This window comes from Candida tropicalis (assembly GCF_000006335.3).
Source record: "Candida tropicalis MYA-3404 genomic scaffold supercont3.1, whole genome shotgun sequence".
NCBI classification, from domain to species: domain Eukaryota; kingdom Fungi; phylum Ascomycota; class Pichiomycetes; order Serinales; family Debaryomycetaceae; genus Candida; species Candida tropicalis.
The window spans coordinates 300,662-317,262 of NW_003020038.1; the positions used below are offsets into that span (position 1 = coordinate 300,662).

Here is a 16,601-nt window from a genome sequence, read left to right on the forward strand (position 1 = left end):
TCTTGGGTGAAAAGCATTGTGAAACATGGCAAGTACTAACGATAGAACTATGTAGAAGAAATACCAATCCCATATAGTATCTTAACCAAAAATAGATAAATGATGATTAAAAGCGAGTTATAGATCCTGCTTCGCCGGGTGGGGGTGCGAGGGACGAGGAGAATGTAGATAAGTGGGTTAATTTACACGGAGAATGGGTATGGTTTAACCAACAACAGGAAGAGATAATCACAAGTCTCGACCCTTTGAAATCTATGCAAATACGTGAGATGCGCATGAAAGCGGAAATATGTGTCCTCTTCTGTTAATTAGAAACATTAGTAAGATTATGTTGTTGATTATTAAACAATCCGGAAATAGCTAAAATTAAGGACAAACTTCCAGGTACAGTACAAATTTGAGAGAGTCGTGTACTGATGGCAATGTTCCTACACACACTGTACACACTTACACAAGGTGTTATTCCCCCTTAGTAAAAATTTAATAAGTAAACTTGCACCAAAAAAAAAGAAAGCAAATTGAACACAGAAGTGAAAAATTTCACCGTTACCAGAATGAATAGAAGAAGTAGAAGCAGTTATTTAGACATTACATAAAACACATAATCAATTATATGTATGGATAAATGTATATGAGATACTACTAATTCAATAGCAAGAAAAGAAAAAGAAACAAAATTGAATATCCCGAAGTTGACAACAATTTTATCCATAAAAAATTTCCATCACCAACAAAGGACGAAAAAAAAAGAAAAAAAAGAAAGACCTGATTATCAATCATCTCCATTATACATCTCCATTATCAACTACAGCATCATCTCTTGTTTATTCTCATCGTCTTCATTTTCATCAATTTGTATTATTCATCAACTTATTCATTGTCACTCTCATCATTGATTAAACTTCAATTCCCTTTCTTGTGTTACATTTTTTTTTTGTTTTTGAACTGACTTTCTTGTTGGAATATCTCCTATTCAATTTTTAAATATAAATACATTGTACCATCACCATATTCCTACGGGATCTACATTTATTGTTACATATTAAAAACAAAAATTATTTACTTTAAGCTCTCGTCAAGTATTTATTCAGAAGAAAAGTCATTGATTTATATTTAATTTCCACACCTCCACTTAAGTATCATCACAATGTCATCAACTATTGATTTAGAAGATGAATATAATCCAACTGTTCCATCAATATTACCTCATGAAAAAGTATATTCAATTCAAGTTGGTTACAAGTTATTTCGTTTAAGTGGACTTTCATTATCATCAGATGCCCCGTCTTATTTCACAAAATATTTCGAAACTCCGGAAAATGAAGAGAAAGTGTTATTTTTTGATAGAAATCCATTAATATTTGAAAAAATTTATAATCATTTACAAGGTTATTCAATTTCAATTAAAGATGATGTTGAATTTATTCATTTATATAGTGATTGTTTTTATTTTGGTTTGAAAAGATTACAAAAAATCCTTATTGAACAAGATATATTTGCAAATATTGGTGGAGTCACATTTAAAATTCCTCAAAGTTTAGTTAATACCCCAGGAAATTCTCCAAATTTTTTCACTATTAATTATGATCGATTATTAATTGATAATTTAAATTTAATTGAATCAAAAAATATGTTGAGACCTCCTCCACAATATCCTCCTGCAGTAACTAATAGATCAAGTCAATTATTTCAAGATTTATTGGAATTTTCAAGAGGTAATTCTATAATTATTAAAAACGATGATCATCGAAGTTTATTAATTAAGGAAGCAAGATATTATAGATTTTTGGAATTGGAACAAAAATTAATCAAGCATAGAATAACTCCATTAGGTGATATAGTAATTAATATCAATGATGTTGCAAGAAGAGGTTTAGTTAATGAATCAACAAGAGAAATGGAAAGATCAATATTGTACAGTCGTCCTTATATTAAAGAACAACCAAAAGATTTAATTTTCCAAATTGATGGCAAAGATTATGATCATGCTGATATAAAATTAATTCTAAATAAAAAAACTAAATTACCAACTGTTAAAATTACAAATAAAGCATGCCATAAATTGCATCAAGTTTTCAAAGAACATATTAGTGAAGTTGTTAGAGATGATAAAAGTTTATTGTTTTTTGTTGGTTTTAATAATTCAACTACTTTTATAAACGGCAAAGAAATGAATTCAAATTGGGTTAATGAAATCTTGGAAATATCAATAGATGCCGAGAATGATCAAGATAAAGAAAAACCAACTAAAAAGAAGAGAAAAATCGACGATTCAAAAGAACAAGATAAAAATGCCAGTGCAATTCATAATAATAACGCTACTTCTAAGACCATTGATAATAAATCAACTGGTGATATTATTGAGATCAATTTATCAAAATCATTATGGAAACTTATGATGAGAGGTCCACTAGCAAGATTACATGCTGTAACTATAGAAGGATATACTTGTTCATCTGAATCAACCATTGACTTTTTGTAATACTACTACAATTCATCATATACCTCCATTTTTACGTTTTGTATTATATAAATGCACGAAATATGTAAAATTTTCTTAATTAATTATACTCTATCAAAATTTAACCCACCATAAAGAAACCTAGATATAAAACTAACCGCTGATCCAATTGCAGCACAAGCAGTTAAAAAATAAACCAAATTTTTAAAACTTTGAGAACTCCCAGTTGCAATTGCCCCAGCAATTGGAATACCAATTAAATCACCAATTGAAAGTATTGAAAATGCTGTTCCTAATCCTTTACCAACATCTTTTGTTTTAACAATTGAAGCAATTAAACTAGCTGATAAACTTAATACTGAACCACTTGAAAATCCAAATACACCAGAAAATATATATAATGCAGTTAAATTAGAACCAAATGGTAACCAAATTACTGTAAATGCAATCAATGAAATAAGGTTAATGACAACAAAAGTATTAAATCTACCAAATCCATTATCAGCAATATAACTTGGTATTATTCTTCCTGGTATACTAAATGAATTGAATACAACAATTAGCAAATATGCTTTATTATCATCAAATCCTTGACTTCTTGCATATCCTGGCAATTCAACCATTGAAATCAAGAAAATTAATCCATTAAATAATAACCCTGTGACAAGTACAGAAAATAATCTATTTTTAAAAAGAATTTTAAAATCAATTGAACCTAATACTTCCTTAAATAAATTTTCATCACTATTATCATGAAATTCATCATGTCTGTCATGAATAATTAACCAACCACAAACACAACAAAATAAAGAAATAAAGCTTCCAATTCTTATTGTCCAACCAAATCCAATTTTGGGAAATAATTCTCTATACATAATTGGGAAAATAACTCCACCTAATCCACCACCAGTATAACTTATTCCAATAACCAAAGCTCTTTTAGTTAAGAAAAAATGACTTAAAGTTGCAACAAATGGTCCAAATACTAATGAAGTTCCCATACCTCCTAATATACTGTAAGCAAGTATAAATTGATAAATTTTTTTACAAAAACTAGTTGCTAAAAATCCACAAAACATAAGTATAGTACCAATAAATATAGGTTTTTTACAACCGATTTTATCAAATAATGGACCTGATACAATTAATCCACCAAATGCAAATAAATTATAAATTGAAAAGATCCAACCAATTGAAGATTGTGAATCATTAATTAAGATATGTTCAGATACATAAGATTGCATAACACCTCCAGAATTAACAAACCCTAATGATCCAATCATACCTAAAAATGATCCAAATAATGTCAACATTGCAATTGTATTCCAACCATCAGGAAAATTTGAAGGATCATCTAGTAAATGTAATGTTGAATGTTTGGAACTTGCGGAGGATTTAAATTTTTGTATTTCTGAACTAGTCATATGTTGAATTTCTTCAGTAGTAGGTGGTGAAAGGTCATAGATTTCATGTTCATAATAAGAATTATTTTCAATCTGTTGTTCTTTGTCTATGATCGACATACTCTGATGAAGAAAATGTAGAAACGTATTTGAAAAGTTTTCTGTGAAAAAAAAAAAAAGATTATAAAGCCACAGCGATGCGACAGATAATGGAGTGATGACTTTTTTTTATCGTAGCCGTTTATATAGTGTTTAAAAAAATGAACAACATCAACTACATATAAAAATCCTACAAGACTGACAAATAATTGAATTTATATAATATTCATTATGGTTGAAATAAAGAAGATTGGTAGTTTATACTTTTCAAAAAGGTTATTGCTACGGAAATTTGCCAATGTGACATGTTTCTCCGAGTTAATACATGCTTTGTTGCAAAAATACTTAACTAGTTCTTCCGAATATTTATTAAATTTAATGGAAAAACGTTAAAACATCTTGAAATTTGACATGAAATAACCCCTCATTAATCGTATGATCAATCATTCAAATTCAAACTCGAAGATCACCACCAATATTTGCAAACTCCATCACCGGAGTATGATTTTAATACCACAACAAAACTCTTTTTTGCAAGCTGAAAACAATATCAGATTAGTAATATTCAACTTATGGCATATTCTGCCATATTTCCTTTAAATTTTAAGGAGTATAACCCCTGTTGTATAAACTGGTGGGTATCATCTTTTCATGCAACAAAAGTCGTGCATATTGATCAATAATTACAATCACGGGACTAGTACCACGTGTTATTACATAAACCAAGTGAATTTGAAAGAAAATATGAATTCTTGTGTAAAAGGCGGGCTTTATTATTTAATTCAAGAAAATGATATTATTCATCCACCCCTGAATTATCTCTAGGGATAACCCTTGATTGAGCTACTGTATCAATTATGAAAATATCAACAGGCGGTAATGTATGGATTTATAATATATGACCAAGTTGCTATTATTCATCTAGTGAATGGAAAACCAGAAAAAAAAACAAGGCATGTAAAAATTAAAGTTCTAATTTGACAAAATCTGGGGGTGGGGTTAAAAAAATTCGAATAAGTTATTTTAATTGGCGACATCGGGTTCTTTACTCCTACAATGATTCTAAAAACCGGTCACTCGTGGACACAGCTTGAATAAGCGATATTTAAACAACACTTTCATACAATATGGCTTAGTTTGAAAAAAAACAACAAAAAAAAAAGTCCGAATGTTCAAGTCCTATAGTCCGAGGTATTTTTAGAACCTTTCTGATTATAGGTTGAATCGGATTGGATAATTACTCCTATTTTTTCAATCTCTTGAAGTTTCCCCAGAGTATTGATTGTCAGTTTATCTATAATATCCATGTGATAAATAAAACCAAAAAGAGAAAACTAGAATAATTTTCTAGAGGTGTTGTACTTACAGGTAACTGAGATTTGTGTCTGGAATGTGTATACATTGCTAAAATCTAAACCAATGATCATTCAAATACATCTATTGGTCTTCATGTAAAATCGGATTTATATAATATCATTAAAATAACTCGGGTATATTACACCAGTCACGTGTAAGTCATTAATTTGAACTCGGAGTTCTCAGAGAAAATACCACAAAATGAAAGAAAGAAAAAAAAAATTGTTGTCGTGGTTGTTACCCCACACTTTTTCACTCTATTTTAAATGTACGTTGAGTGCAGACATAATAAAATTTAGTGTCTGACTGTCTATTACCGAATTATATATTGGAAGCAATATATTACAACTTTGTTTTGTTTTCACTTTTTAACTCCTTGTCTTATCTTTCCTTTTTAACTCCTTGTCTTATCTTTCCTTTTTCTTTTATAACAATCATGTCTGAAGGAGCACTAGTCCCGCAATATTCAAGATTCCCGCTTGATGGATCGTACTTTAATATCAACGGGAAAGTAACATTATGTGAAACTGTTACTCACGCAACAATAGATGCAGTAATGAAAAGGATCTTATGTAATATCAGACACAATCTTGCTAGATGATCATATGCATTTTTATTGCCTCCTAATTGCACTAAGTAACAAAAAAAAACAAAGGGCTCAGAATTTACACGTATAGCATCACCATTTTGAACAGTGCTGTACATCTGTACGTTTGATATATTTTTGCAGTTGTCTACTTTTTTGTTTTTTACAACCATATTATCAACTCTATTCAAGTTTTACAACCAAGGTTTTTTTTTTTTTTGACAACCACATTTTGATTCATCAATTTTATTTTGAAAACTCAATACTCGTTCTTCTTACTCTTCTACCTTCTTGGGTCTTATAAATACTCAATTAAAGCTAAACCTATATTATCATTCAAGACAAGGGAATCTTGTTTTCTTACATTATCCATTATAGTATCCCTCGTTATTGTTAGAGAGATTTTCAATTTTATAAAGAACAAGAACAAATATCCTCCGTTCAGCCTATTGTTACAGCCCGATTACTTTAGAATTACGCTTTATTTGTTCTATTTCAGGACATAAATTCCATTAAAAAAAAGGGGCCCAGAATTCAAACGAATTCACAAGGAGTTAGAGATAATTCGCTTTCTATACGATAGCGACTAGAAGATAAACGAAACAAGTGAATCCTTTTGCTTTCAATGCTGATTTTCATTGATTATTGAAATTATAAAAGACAAACAACACACAATTAGAAAAAAAAAAATCTATATTCTTAAGAAATTTGAATATTTTTGGTGCCTTGCGGGTCAGTCATTCAATTTTCTTACCCCATACTTTTTGATTTTTTATAATCCACGCTTTATTATTATTGGTTGAAGTGAATCATTACTACTATTGAATTAATACCTTATATTAAGACCATAAATTATCATTCAGAAAGCAATCTTCGACAGTTTGGTATTTCAATTCTTCTGTTTTTTTTTTCAGTTAGCCATTTAAAATTTGTTTTATTGTATTTATTTATTTCCTACAATTTTTTGTTGGATAGAAGAAAGCGAAACTTGACTTTACCATTTTTGTTATTTTTCTTCTGTTCCCCTCCTTTTGTTGGCTCAACAAAATTAGTTTACAGCCCACACCCTTTATATTTATAAAAACTTTCACGATACTGGTGTTGAATCAAAGAGACTGAATCCAACTTATCCTTTAATCAATTTTGATTGAATTCAGTTCTGACTCATTTCAATTCCATTGCCACTCAACGAAATAATTTATTTTTCTTTTTTATTCACTTGAATATTTTTTTTGCCTGTCTGGTTGTTTGCAGACATTTTTTTTATAAAAGGAAAGCAACTTTCAGACACTTTTTTGCACACAAAGCCGGTGGTTTTAATTTTCAGTTGGGAAACACTTTACGTAACAAAATTGTGAAATTGAATTTTTTTTTAAAAAAAAATTCTGCTTTTCCATACATAAGAATCACCAAAAAGGATCGATTTTTTTTTAGGAACTATCTTCCAAATCTTCTTTTTTTTGGTTTTTGTTCATTTTTTTTTTCTACATTTGATTTCATCTATTATCCGTATCCATTTAGATTCAACTCATCAACATTTACTTTTCATTCATTATTTTTGGTTGACGGTTTTAAAAATAAAAGTCTACAAAAATATAAATATAAAGTCACACAGAACCTGAAAGACAGAGAGAAAAGAGAATCTCACCTTTTTTTTTTCTGTTGTACGCCTAAGAAAAAAACAAAGAACCACAAGCCCCAAATTTTTTTATAAGAACGGAAAAGAAGAAAAAAAAAATCTGAATGATTTCACCAATTCATCAAAACTTCACCAATCATTTCAGTAATTCTACCGTAGCAGCATCTTTATCAATGTCTGAATCGACTGATTCAATAGCAGGTAATTCCAAAGGTAATTCATCATCGAAAAAATCATCAAAGAATGCCTCGAGCACTGCTATGTCTGCTAGTAGTTCAACCAATTCTACAACTTCAAAAAAATCAAAAAATATCCCACTAGAATTGACAGCGTTTGGTACAACTCCATCAGGTAAACCAAGATTATTTGTTTGTCAAGTTTGTACCAGAGCATTTGCCAGATTGGAACATTTAAGAAGGCATGAACGTTCTCATACTAAAGAGAAGCCATTTAGCTGCGGAGTTTGTCAACGTAAATTTAGTCGTCGAGATTTATTATTAAGACATGCACAAAAATTACACGCAGGCTGCTCTGACGCAATAACAAGATTAAGAAGAAAATCAATCAAGCGTTCGCAAAATGGCGAGGATGACGATGATGATATGCAAGATGAAGAAGAGGAATTACAACAAGAGTCAACTTCAGGAAAGTCTAAAAAACTGAAACTGGACCCTCCTCCAGAGTTTAATTTGAATTTATTTGATGGAAAACCAAACACTACCAAATCAAAAGTATCAAAGGGTTCAAACAAAAAGAGTTCTTCAATCTCTACATCCAACCCAACTAGAAAGAATTCATTACAGAAGCAAGTATTTGATCATCGTAAAAAGGCTGCTGATTCCCAAATTGTAGGTAATACTGGTACCGTGGGACTTTCTATAACTCCAACAAGACAAAGAAGAGGTGCTTCATTTTCTGCACAATCGGGTGCAAATTATGCAATTAATGTTCCAGAATTCAATGATGTATATCCGCAACCTGATAATGTTGAATTTTCAACTCCCCAATTCCTTCCTTCTTCTTTTGAAAATGAAATGACATGGTTAAACTCTCTTCCTGGTATTCCAGGAATGTCTGATTCTACTGTTGCTTCAAAATTACTTCGTCAATCATCAATATCAACAAATAATGATCATGGTACCCCACCAATGAATGTTAGTCAGCATGGCTCATTCTCTCATCCTTCTACATTAACAGCTACACATATGGGACAAAGTGGATCTGACAGTCTCAACAGTCTCAACACTCCATTTGATGGTTCATATTTGATGCCGACAGCTACGATCAGCAATCAAGAAATACAAAACGGTGTCGCTGCTCACCAACACAAGCATCATTTGACAAATGGATTAAGTTCAACACGACAACCAGAAGTTATTCAAGAAGAAACTTATGGATATTCATTTTATGATATTCCTGAAAGTATGCTCAGTTTCCCTGGTGATCAATCTGTTGGACATTCATCCACTTCAGGAACTGGAGCAAATTCACGTCCTCATCATATGTTTAAAGCATTGACTCCTATTAAACAAGAAGTTGATGACGATATCATGGAAGATATTACCAAGAACACCGACAATAATAACCATAATGAGAATATGAATTTTGATTTGAATTTTCTCAATGATATTGATGATATTGGACAAGATACCATTTCTAGATTTATGCCCGGTGGGTACTCATTTTATGGAGGTGATAATACTTCTATTCCTTCGTCGGCAAATGATTACAATTCCCCAGCTAATGTAATTTCACCACCACAAAACAATCAACTTGGAGGTAGTACTCTTAATCATAATCAATTGTTAAATCTTGACAGTCAACAGCCACAACAACATTCCCCAAATCACCCGCTCCTGCGACAGGCTTCTAGTCAACAATTCCAATCACCACCACAGCAACAACCGATTGGTCAACAACAACAACAACAACAGCATCATCAGCATTTAAGTCAGGCTATGATTAATAAGATGAAATTGCACAATTATTCAAGCAATAAATTATTTACTAATCATATGAGACATTTGATTAATAAAGCGCTAGGTAAATATCCAATTAGTGGTATAATGACACCAACAATTCCATCAAATGAAAAATTGGAATTTTACTTAACTACCTTCACACAAGTCTTTTTAAATCATTTCCCATTTATTCACCCTTCAAAATTGAATGAATACGAAATTATGAGTATGACTAGTAATGAACTCAATTGTAATGAAAGTGCACGTGTTTGTTTGCCATTGTTGGTGGCTACTATTGGTGCTTTATTGGCAAACAACAAAATTGATTCAGAGCATCTTTATGAGGCATCTAGAAGAACTATTCATATTTACTTGGAAAGTAGAAAGACCAATGTGCAACAAAATGACAAGAAAGATAATAAAGAAACTAGTTCATCGGTTAATCCGTTGTGGTTGATTCAGTCGCTTACATTATCTGTTATTTATGGGTTGTTTTCTGATAATGAGAATAATGTTTATATCGTTATCCGTCAATTGAATGCATTGAATTCCTTGGTTAAAACCTCCATCAAGAATAATAGACCAATATTGTTTTCAATCAATGGTGAAGATGAAGAGATATATAACAAGTTAAATTCTTCTTCTACCGCTACTACTGCTGCAACAACAATATCAACTGGAGATATTGGCGTAAACGGTAATGGTGGTATTTCATTATTTTCTAATACATTTAATGATGAAATGAAATTCAAGAATAATATTAATATGCAATCCCAAACCAGGATTGTGTTTATGATCTACCGTTTGACTAATTTCTTGTTGATGTTGTATAATGTTCCATTGACTTTGTCTGTCAATGATATGCAAAAATTGGCAATTTCCAATACTAGTGATGATGCTATTTGGAATTTCAAAAACTATCAAGAATTCCAAGAATACAATTTACAGAAGACCGATAAAAATTTGCAAGATTACTTGAATGAAGAACCTATTGTATTTAAAGAGTTGTTGTTAAATTTAACCAAAACGGGTACTCCAGATAAAACTGTCACTCCAGATTTGGAAAGAAAAATAGGGAAGCAATTATCACATTTAAGTAAATATGGTTTTGTTTGTTTAATTCATGGGTTGTATGAAGTCAAGCAATATCAAGAGATGAAGAAAGTTGATATTTTCAGAATTATTGATCAATTGACTAAGTTTTTCCCACATGGTGCAGTCAATTCTGCTAAAATCAGTCAACACCAAGATATGGAGAAACTTGACTATGCTATGTTGGCTAATTACACAAAGATTTCGTCGTTAATTGATTTTAAATTGGTTAAAGAACAAAGTTGGTTAAGAAATTATGACGAATTGTCACAGAATTACCATCGATTGTTGGAAGAGCATAGCACTCGAGGAAGCAATGGAATTGTTAATGAATATGACTATTTAAAAATTGTTGATTGTTGTTTAATGATTCTTAAGTTGGGATTGTTTAAAGTAGAAGATGCTAGTCTGACATCTAATGATGATGGATTGTCATTATTTGATACAGACTTCGGATATTTGAATATGACTAATTTCACTAATGAAGGGAAGGAAAAGAGATTTTCATTGAATGATGATAATTATGAAGGTGAAGATATTAATAAAGCCATGTTTAACAAGGAAGATAGCTTGTCTAAATTTGAAAAATATATTCAATTTAAAATTTCAGACGAAATTGATACTTCAAATAATTTAATTCATTCTCAAATGTTGTTCCATGTTTTCACGGTGCTTTCAATATTTTCTGTTTATATAATGAAGAAGAATGATAATAGCTTATCGCCATTTACCAACACTGATTTGATTTTTGAATTAAATCATAGATACAGTATGGTTCTTAAATTATTGGATAGAATTGAAAGTTTCCTTAAATTGAAATATCAATCATCATCAACTACAACAAATACTAGTGCAGGCACTAGTTCTACTCCGGTATCAGTAAAATTAGAACAAGATTTCACAAATTTGTACTTGTATAATGGAGGTGATCAACAACAACAACATACCCCTAATCAAACACATGGTCAATTATCTGGAAGTAATGGATTAGAGAAAACATTATATATATTAAAAATGGGAGAAGTTGTTTTAAATTACTTATATGATTTAAATATTAAAGTTTGTATTTTTAAAAAATTGGGAAATTCTTTATCACAAATCAGGAAATTTATTATTGATAATGAATCCAGAATAACTAGTTCAAATAATGGTAATTAAAAGGAATGATTCTTATTTTTAATTTGAATGGTGAAAATCTAATTATTATTTGTTTTGTCTTTTTGTATTTATAATGCTTATTTATTGATTGTCTTTTATATATATAACTACATGTATAGTTTATTTATTATTTATTTATTTATTTATCTTTAATAAAGGTTTTATTTCATTTATTACAAATGAGTTACATGTCAATGATATCTCTTGGAACTATACCAGATATATGTGTATATTCACTATAAAAAGCATTACAATTTCTTTAAAACAGTTTCAGCACTTGAAATTTCAGTGAAACCTAATTCATCTTCACTTTTCAAGTAAGTGATTTCACCGTTTTTAACAATACAAGCGTATCTTTGTAATCTTAAACCAAAACCAACACCTGATAAATCAGCAACATAATCTTCACCCAATTCTTTTGAAATAGCACCATTTGGATCAGTTGCAAAAACAATAAAATTTTCTTCATTAGTATAACCTAAAGCTTTACCCCAAGCAGCCATAACAAATGGATCATTAGCTGATAAAACCACAATTTTTTCAACTCCTTTAGATTTAAAATCTTGTAAATGTTTTAAATAATCAGGAATATGTTGTTCAGAACAAGTTGGAGTGAAAGCACCTGGTACTGCTGTAACAACTACTGTATTATCTTTAAATAATTGTTTTAAATTCAATTCAATTGGATTTCCACATGATGCAATAGCACTGTTTTCTTTTGAAAATGGGATATATTTTGGATTAATATTAGTTGGGAATTGTTGTGTCATTGTTATAATAGTGGAGAAAGAAGAAAGAAAGAGTCAATTGATGAAAATAATTTAATGATAAAAAGAGGAGAATCTGGTTGATATTTATAGAGTAAATTGGAAAAAAAAAAAGGGGATGAAGGAAAATGGTTATATAATTGGTGTATGGAAAAAGGGGGGGTTAAAGATTACTAACTCAGAGGGAGATATTTATTGTTGGGTGTAAAAAAAAAAAAGTGAACTTTAAACGATGATCCATGTCATACGCAGCAATCTCAATCTTTTACTTTCAGGGGAGGAGGAGGAGACAGAGAACAGCGACGACGGGAATAAATTCCCAATACAGCGGAGTAATACCCGCGACCTGATTCTATATTGTAAATTGCGAAATATCGGAGTTGTACAAATACTCAACACACCAACGAAAGCAATCAATTATCCATATTGGCTCTCTTCTTAACATCACAGCGTGGTTACATCATAACCATTATACTTTAATCATACACATCCCTTGATTCAAGGCTATATTTTAGTTTTTCTTTCGTAGCACGTGTTCCATTAGTTGTTACATCACGTGATATTCTTGGTTTTTTTTTTTTCTCTCTTTGATTGTTGGAAAAAAAAAATTACATCTTCTTCCAATTACTAATACAGTTCTTTCTTTTCCTTTTGATTATATACATCAACTATTTAGTGTTAGATTTCCAGAATTATATTTATGGTTATACCTAGAATGTGTCACTGTTTTTTGGGAGGTATTTTCTTTCCGTTGTTGTACTAACATTTTAATATCATTCTAGCACATGTCTATATTTTATTAATGTACATAAGTTTTTGTTATCGTTATTATTTTGATTCTTCGTGATCATTGTAGAGCTGTCTCGTAACTACATCATTCAACTGTATATTTAATCAAAGTTCATTTAAATACATAACGCATATCTGGATTATACATAAATTCATTCAAAGTTTCACTAGTTGACAGTAAAGATGAAGCATTTGTAGTTTGTGGCAGCATGGTGCTTGCTGAGGTTCCGATTGTCAATGTTGGATTATATTCAATTGATTGATTCAATAGATTTTCAAAGGTTTCAAATAAACTAACATAATCTTCATCAAATGGTAATTCTTGAGTTTCCGATAAATTCCCACCTAAATTACTTACTCTTTGATTGGTTTCTTGTACTTGTTCATAACTCTCCTCTTGATTATAACTAGCTTGTTCGTCTCTCGTAGACACTGGTAGCACTGATTCTGTTTGTTTCGGTTGTTGCTGTTGTTGATGACGATGTTGGTGATGTTTTTTGGAGGTTGATTTCCTGCTCTTGATTTTATTACCATCTATATCTAAATTAAATTTCTCCATCAAAGCTTGTTGCATTTGACTAACAATCATACCAAACCTTGAAGACATTGGATTTGATTGTTCATAGAATTTATAAATTTTTTGTCCAATATTTAAAAACTTCATTAATTTAGATGAATAATAAACATCTTGAAATGTGTATCTGTTATGTTCAAGATATAGTATTGATAATCCAGTGATTAAACATGCCATCAAAACAGCATGAGTTACGCCATGCAGTTCTATTCTTGCCGTTTTGAATTTAAGGGTAGTAATATATTTATCAGCCAATTGAACAATTAATAATGATGATTTAACAGTAATGGCAATGAAATTCTTCATGGCTATTTCTTGTTTAGTTTTTGGTTTATTCAATATATTCTTTCGCCTTTTCTTGTTAAATATAAGATACATGAAAAATGGTCTACCAACAAGAACAATACAGTATAATTGACAAATATGCATAATAACCATAGGGATCTTGTTATCAAAATAAGATCCGGGTTTAATCTGCATTTTCAGATCTTGAGAATCTTCAATGAATAATTTATCAATTTGCAAATGTTCAGGTAAATTCAAACTCCATAATTTCAATTCAATAGCTAACTTTTCAGCTTTAAATGGATTTAAAACACCTTCAAGATAGTAATTCCGAATTACTTTACCAGCTAATCTTGCAATTTTACATTCATGAATCATTGCTTCATACCTTGGGTCATGATAAATTTCGCCATTTTCATCTTTAATGAAAATATCTTCATTATCATAATCATCCCAATCATAATCATCAATAATTAGTGGTCGACCCAATAAACATGAGGTTATTCTGTCCAATATATATAATGATCGATATAGTCGTCTTCTATGAACAACATAATTATAATCGTTAAAAGATTCATTAATAAATCGTCGATGTAATCCAATAGATTGGGCATTTCTAATTGCCATACCCAACATCAACCAAGCAGTATTCTTATGAAGTCTAACTTGATAATAACAGTAAGCTAATAAAAATCCTTCGACTATCCATAGCTGTCCAAAATGCATATATGTTCTAGTTAAATAATATCCATAATCAAAATAAGTTGAAGATTTCATTTCTGATGAAGTTAATCTTTGTAATATTGGATGATTGCTAAGTTCTGCAAATAATAATCCATTTCCAACTATCAAATTAGTTATTGCTATTTGGCCTGGACTACACTGATTAAAATCTTGATAAATTGCATTTATGGTATATGTTTTAAAATAATTTATATCAATGAAATAACTTGCTTGTACTAAATTAATACAAAATAATTCAAATAAATCTTCAACAAGTTCTCGATCAGGTAATGGGATTTTAATAGCTTCTGGATACTCTTCGGGATCACAAATTACATCCAATGATTCATTCTCTAATGAGAATTGAGTTGGTCCAAGTCTTTCTTGAAAAATGTTTCGGCATTCAAATAAAAATGATAACGGTGAACTTTCTCCAACATATCGTAGATTTCCATGTGAATCATATAATACTTTTTGTGGTTCGCGTGTTTCTGAATTACCTTTTGACTGCTGTAGTGGTGGTGGTGCTGCTGCTGCCGGTGCTGCGGGTGGTGGAGCAAGCGTTGAAGAGTCCGATGCTACTGGCGTAGATGATTGATCTGTATTTGGTTGAACTTCAACTTTATGTAAGGGAAATCTTATAATTGGTTGAAATTGTAATGGGATTTTTGATTTCTTACTTAGTAATTTCAAATCATCAACATCAATATCATCATTATCTTTACTAGGCTTGGAAATATTAGGAATTATAACTTTATCATCTTGAGCATCAGAATCAATTTTCATATCTTGTTTAGTTTTTCTTCTTTTACTTGTACGACGTAAAGTTCTTTTATCTACTATACTAAATTTACATTCAACTCCCTTTCTAGTACATAATTCACATGGTGATATCCCAGTACATTTGTATTTCCTTTGCTTGCAATAATCACAAGCTTTTGAAACTTTGGTTCTTTTATCAAAGTCAATCTCCATGATTGAAAAATTGAAAACATAAAAAACTAAATCCTGTTCCGTCTCAGGGAATTCTATACTGAGGGTGGTGACTTAATTGAAATTAATTCAATATGATTATGACAAGTAATAGTCACTTTAAAATTGGTAAATGAATTTATCAATAAGTTAGTTCTAATGTGCGTTTCTTGGTTACTTAAATATTAAATTATGATATGTGGCAAATACACAAAGGGGGGGAGTAGTATCAAATAGTAATAAGGTTATATCCCCTTTTTCTTCCCTATCAATTCCCTTTCCTTTGCCCTCCTCCTTCTCTCCCCCTCATATTACAAAAAGAATCAAACTCTTGAAAACATTAAAACTATAAATTCCTTATACTTAAAAATAAAAAAAAAAACTCAAACTTTTAAGAAATAAAAACAATAAAATAGAACTGGCACTACCAATTGGTTTCTTGGTGAAAAATAAAATATATAAACAAAATGCAACCAATCGAATGAAATAGCGAAAACAAAAAAAAGGAAAGATAATATATAAACTACGTTAGAAAGCATAGAGTCAAGATATGAAGTTACAGATGAGGCGAATTAATTCTCATGTCCAAGCAAAGTTTGAATTAAACTTTAATGATATCATATACAGAAAGCAAGTCTAATTTGATACCGTCTACTAGTTAATTTGAGTTTAAAACCCGGAGATATGTTTGAAGACGAGACTCGATTTTTGTATTCAATTTATATTATATTCATCC

General features: G+C 30.3%; 5 protein-coding genes across 5 annotated transcripts; 2 read left to right on the forward strand and 3 right to left on the reverse strand. All coding sequences in view use genetic code 12, as the record gives it.

Moving 5' to 3' along the window:
* Positions 1–1,147: 1,147 nt before the first annotated feature.
* Positions 1,148–2,482, forward strand: CTRG_00139 (uncharacterized protein; the record flags this gene model as incomplete). The annotated part of the gene is made up of 1 exon (XM_002545312.1): positions 1,148–2,482. The coding sequence occupies one exon, from the start codon at positions 1,148–1,150 to the stop codon at positions 2,480–2,482; it is 1,335 nt and encodes a 444-aa protein (XP_002545358.1).
* An 83-nt stretch (positions 2,483–2,565) lies between these two features.
* Positions 2,566–3,984, reverse strand: CTRG_00140 (uncharacterized protein; the record flags this gene model as incomplete). Its single annotated transcript, XM_002545313.1, has 1 exon — positions 2,566–3,984. One exon carries the CDS (start codon positions 3,982–3,984, stop codon positions 2,566–2,568), a length of 1,419 nt encoding a protein of 472 aa, XP_002545359.1.
* Positions 3,985–7,648: 3,664 nt separating this feature from the next.
* ADR1 (DNA-binding transcription factor) lies at positions 7,649–11,755 on the forward strand (the record flags this gene model as incomplete). Its single annotated transcript, XM_002545314.1, has 1 exon — positions 7,649–11,755. One exon carries the CDS (start codon positions 7,649–7,651, stop codon positions 11,753–11,755), a length of 4,107 nt encoding a protein of 1,368 aa, XP_002545360.1.
* Positions 11,756–12,003: 248 nt separating this feature from the next.
* CTRG_00142 (peroxiredoxin family protein) lies at positions 12,004–12,525 on the reverse strand (the record flags this gene model as incomplete). Its single annotated transcript, XM_002545315.1, has 1 exon — positions 12,004–12,525. One exon carries the CDS (start codon positions 12,523–12,525, stop codon positions 12,004–12,006), a length of 522 nt encoding a protein of 173 aa, XP_002545361.1.
* Positions 12,526–13,423: 898 nt separating this feature from the next.
* Positions 13,424–15,868, reverse strand: ZCF15 (Zcf15p; the record flags this gene model as incomplete). Its single annotated transcript, XM_002545316.1, has 1 exon — positions 13,424–15,868. One exon carries the CDS (start codon positions 15,866–15,868, stop codon positions 13,424–13,426), a length of 2,445 nt encoding a protein of 814 aa, XP_002545362.1.
* Between the last annotated feature and the right edge of the window lie 733 nt (positions 15,869–16,601).